Here is a 4,627-nt window from a genome sequence, read left to right as displayed (position 1 = left end):
GTACTCGCTTGCTGTCAACGAGGAATACTGTCAGCCTGGCGTGCATACAGAAGTTTGTCCTGGTCAATGAATATGTGGTATGATTCGGTTTGAACATCATCTTACTCCCTGCCCAAGGTCGACGGTTAACAATTACTCCTATCAACCAGATCACTATGCTTGCAACAGCACCGTCCACTGCGGTCCTCCAATCTTGACCTTGCTGAAAGCAGATCTCAATTGACGGTACGCTTGCTCCAACTGGTTCATAGTTGGAATGCCCTTGTACTATGAACCCATTTCCCATGCCTGTTTGCTTGTGCTCCACTGATGAACTCCGAGAGATCAGGGTTATCCAATTCACCGGGCAATCGTCTTGTGGGATGGAGGACTGGAGCCACAGACTCCACGCATTGGACGACAGATAACTACGATTTACTATTCCGATCTTCGCTGTTTTCGTTCAAGCCGAGACGTGGTTTGATGCAATACATACGCAGGCCTTAGGTCGGAAGAGCACGAGAAGGTTTATATGATCCCCAGTGGCAGTACATAAGGCACTGGGTCAGGTTGTGCATTGCACAAATGTTCTCGGGCTCTCGCAGTCGTCGTTTCAAAATTGGACCGGTTAACCATATACGGTCAAGAGAGCTGAAACGGACCGTTCATGGCCTGCGAGAAGTGAGTCTATTGGAAGTCCAATTCTCTACCTGGAGGCTGGCTACTGATGTAGAGCTATAAATACGTGCACAATATCCTCAGTTGCTCGAACAAGCTTCCTGCTACTTGCATCAAGCCCATCCGCTGGTTACTCAGTACCTATCTTGTACTTGACAGAATGGATTCCTCGGTAGGCAAATAAACCCCTTTCTGAAGCCGCGTCTAATTCCAAGATAGGAATATCTCCGAATTCTCGCGAGGCTCGACATTCGAGCAGTCCGGGCAGAACGAGCCCAGTCCAAACTTGAACAGGAATTAAGCGCTTCCAAGGCTGCCGAGAAGCAGGCGACTGAGGAGTTGGAGCATGTATCCAGACTAGCGGATATCTTCTTTGAACTCAGCCAGAAACTAGGAGGCGTGGTGGATCATTGGCTGAAGGAGCGCGGTGCCAACCAATCCGGCCAAGAGCCGGAGTCAACAAAGGTAATGCTTGATGTGCTGTTGAAGCAATTGGAAGCACAGGAGTTGGGCAATAGCGGTGAGAATTCCGGTGGTGACTCGGAAAGTGGCAGCGAGAAGGCTGCGGAACAGTGCAGCTAAGTCATGGCTTAACGATGGTTCACCGGGCATCGTCTCTTGATCATGTACATTGGTCTCTGTGTGCGGAGTGACCAAGATTGTTTACAGCTTGTTCGTGCAGAACGGTTATCATTACATGTATATATTAGATTCAGTTTGCTATGGTACTTGAAATGGGTTTGTCTCTACGTTGGCACATATATATGCTGTCATCTCCTTAATTCGGTTTACAGCACTTCTTCCCTTAAGAGAGTCACATTTACATTTCAGTTTGTTCTGATTATGGAAACTCAACTGATTTTCTGTCGTGCCCAGAAGATGACGCGGAAGCTTCAACATATTCTGGGAGACGATTTTTCCCAGTCTAGCATCGCCAACTCGCTACCCCGTGCTGAATCTACTTCTGATTCCCTTGAAGCTGCATTTGAATGGGACCGCATTCGACGATCGGCAGCTCCATCGCCAGAGTTACTATCTAAGGAGTTCCAGAGACAGAAGACGCATCCAGACAGCCATGAGCTCGGTATGCAGTCCAATATGAACATTCTCTTCTTACATCAATACTAAATCAAATATAGTAAAGGGCTAGTAATGTGAAGGTGAAGTGGCTGCTCCTCAATAAGCCAGCAAACCGGGCCGCCGTTGGTGTGAATCAGGGATCCAGGTCAAAAAAAGCCGATAGGGGTCAGCAAAGAGGATCATTTCATGATTTGGTTTGGTTTATGGCTGGGGCGGCTGGCTGGAAAATAATGTATTTACAGGCAAGATGGTTGTAATGAAATTTTTGTGTGATCTCCAAGATCTCACGGAGCGACCAGCTGGCTCTCAGATTGCATCGAGAGTGTTTTTGTGTTCCTCATCGAAAGGTTGCCGTCACCTCCTTGCGGTTCATAAGAACCGATCGTCAGGATCTAGGCGTCGAAATGTACCCGTTGTGCCGATTTCGTAGGAGAGACTAGTTGGCCAGTGTTGTGCTAGCGAAACGGACCAGTGCCCATCCTTCTGGGTTTGAGTGGTTTCCTCCATTTGACTGGCTTGGGCATACAACCGATCCATCCATCTTTGGGCGCACTTTCTGGGTCGGGAGGAATGACGCCTGCATTCTGGACATAGCATGTACCTTGCAGCCTCTGAGAGTCTCGTTTTAGGTGGGTGACCGGTAGGGAGATCTTGGAACATCTTGAGGCATATCGCTCCATTTATCCGTGAATCCTTGGACACGGGATTTTGGCAACAGACTCCATTATCGTCAACCCATCGGCACCCCAAACGATGAGTGGGATCGCCAATAATTTGGCCGAGGATTGACTGAAGATAGTCAGAGCTCCAATCCATATTGGTGGACAGACAAGAGGATGTGAATTTAGGTACAACGCACACCAAAGAGAAGAAAGATTTGAAAACAGAGCAAGCGAGGAGGCTCGTAGATCTTCGAGGACACATCTTTTATATTAATAAAACGCTCAGTGGAACTCTCACGGACGGTCCAAGCGTCTAGTGAGACTGAAGAGCTCCAACGACTTTTGGTGTTCGTCTCTACGATCGGAGCTTCTACGCTGCACGTGCTGAACGCCTTTCATGTCTCCTAGGAAAGCGGTACTTGTTCCTAGGAACCCGAGGTTACCTGAGGACGTTTTACCGACCCGGATGTAGAGACCAATGTTGTGTAAGCATTCATGTAGCCAATAGGTGTGCACTTTTACCAACGGCTAAAGGCTGCTAGCTGCCTGGGAACGGAATTCTGGTTCCTGGGACTCATGTATGGGTTCCTGGGAGTCCCTGAGCTCCCAGGAATACCCATGCCCTTCCTGGGAGCACCCATCCGGTTTCCAGGAACACATATTCAGGTCCCAGGAGACGGAGTACTTCTGGGAGCTCAAACATCTGCCCTGCAAGCCAAGGACCTTTTGATTATTGCCACCCATGTCACTACACAATCTCATGCGTAACAAATTCTGGTAGCAGAGAAGGATTACTATAAATGCTCAGATTACTCTTTAGCAGTTTGTCTTTCAGTCGCCACCACCGCCTTGATACATTCCTCGCCTCTCACCCACGTACTACGCTCAAGATGTCAGACTCCCAGTGGCTTTGGGACCCCTTGACTATCTGTCAGATGGGGCCCCTTAGGGAAAATAAGACGTGCTGTGGCATTACCAAGAAAGGAGACGCTTGCCAGTTGATTGTGAAGAAAGAGACCCTGAAAGAAGGTCGGCACAAGTTGAACAACCTTGCACGAAGCCCATTCAATCTTTCTACTCTTGACTCCCAGCTTAGCGACCTTGTATCCTTCTTCCTCTGCAAACAGTGGCATCGAGCACGTCAGCAGGACGATATCAAACAGCAATGGTTCAATGCAGCCGTCCGTAATCAGGCCGATGCACAAGTCTCCCCGCGCCAGCGATTTCCGCAAATTACCGGGCAAGAAATCGACATACCCCAACAGCTATCAGCCAGCACAGTTTTGGAAACAGATGGGCTTGCTCCATTATGGGGTGTTGACGAGGCTTTCTCAAGGCTTCCAGCCTCCACATGGCTAGATGTATCTCGGCCTCCTGGTCGGGATGTCACACCAGACATGCTCACAATGAATCGGGTGCCCTGGGATGTTTCATCGGAGGATCCAGCCATTCTGTCCATCCACAATGAATACGGTGGACTGCACTACCTTCACATTCACGCCGTCGGCCAGGAGCGCTGTCCAGATGGTGAGAAGTGTTCAATTTGCCTCGAGGGAGATAGCGATGAATGCGCCATGTTACAGTGCGATACTTGTAAGGGGGTGGTTCATTTGGGGTGTATGGAGGGATGGCTCGCCCATCGATTACCGGGAAATAACACCTCTTGCCCGCCACAGTACGTATCCCATCACCCTCTGTTACCCGGTTCATTCACTAATACAGATACAGTCGATGTCATGGATCGTTCAGTGCTCTCTTACGCTCATCCGCTGTTGAAAATACTACTGCCGAGTCGACAGCAGAAACACCTCTCGATGCCACATACACACTTGTAGAAGAAACAAGGGTTCCAACAACACCTCCACAGCTTCGGTCAACCCCACCTACCCGGCGTTCAGACCGTCTTCAGGTCTCAAGCTCATCTCTTATTCGTCGATCGCCTCGATCGAGGCGGGTTCCCGATCGCTTCCGACCATAGTCTAGGCTTCAGATGGACGAGAGCTGAGTGATGAATACACGAAACCATTTCATATACTGCATGAGATTCGCCCTGGGGCTATGTACACCGTATTCAGCACCGTCGTGAGTAGACACAAACAGTAGTCCATTTTAAATCTCATTGAGGATGCATGACATTAAACCGGTTGGAGTTTGCGGGGCAGTGCATGAGCAGACATGGTTGGGCCGTTGCAGGGCCGGCTCCACCGCGGTGATCTATGTCTAACCGC

The 4,627-nt window shown here is 49.5% G+C and overlaps 2 protein-coding genes across 2 annotated transcripts; both read left to right on the top strand.

Annotated features, from left to right (window-relative positions):
• Window positions 1-564: 564 nt before the first annotated feature.
• On the top strand, window positions 565-1,239 carry PENARI_c176G04823 (uncharacterized protein; the record flags this gene model as incomplete). Its single annotated transcript, XM_022638086.1, has 3 exons — window positions 565-660; window positions 713-805; window positions 877-1,239. 3 exons carry the CDS (start codon window positions 565-567, stop codon window positions 1,237-1,239), a joined length of 552 nt encoding a protein of 183 aa, XP_022482058.1.
• Window positions 1,240-1,536: 297 nt separating this feature from the next.
• On the top strand, window positions 1,537-3,925 carry PENARI_c176G10621 (uncharacterized protein; the record flags this gene model as incomplete). The annotated part of the gene is made up of 3 exons (XM_022638087.1): window positions 1,537-1,741; window positions 2,908-3,163; window positions 3,220-3,925. Coding segments are annotated over 3 exons (1,167 nt in total), but the record flags the coding sequence as incomplete, so codon positions are not given.
• Window positions 3,926-4,627: the final 702 nt, after the last annotated feature.

The sequence above is a fragment of the Penicillium arizonense genome, assembly GCF_001773325.1.
Source record: "Penicillium arizonense strain CBS 141311 chromosome Unknown PENARI_contig176, whole genome shotgun sequence".
NCBI lineage: Eukaryota > Fungi > Ascomycota > Eurotiomycetes > Eurotiales > Aspergillaceae > Penicillium > Penicillium arizonense.
Note: the sequence above shows the minus strand (reverse complement) of the source record. Positions and strands in the feature narration are given on the sequence as shown.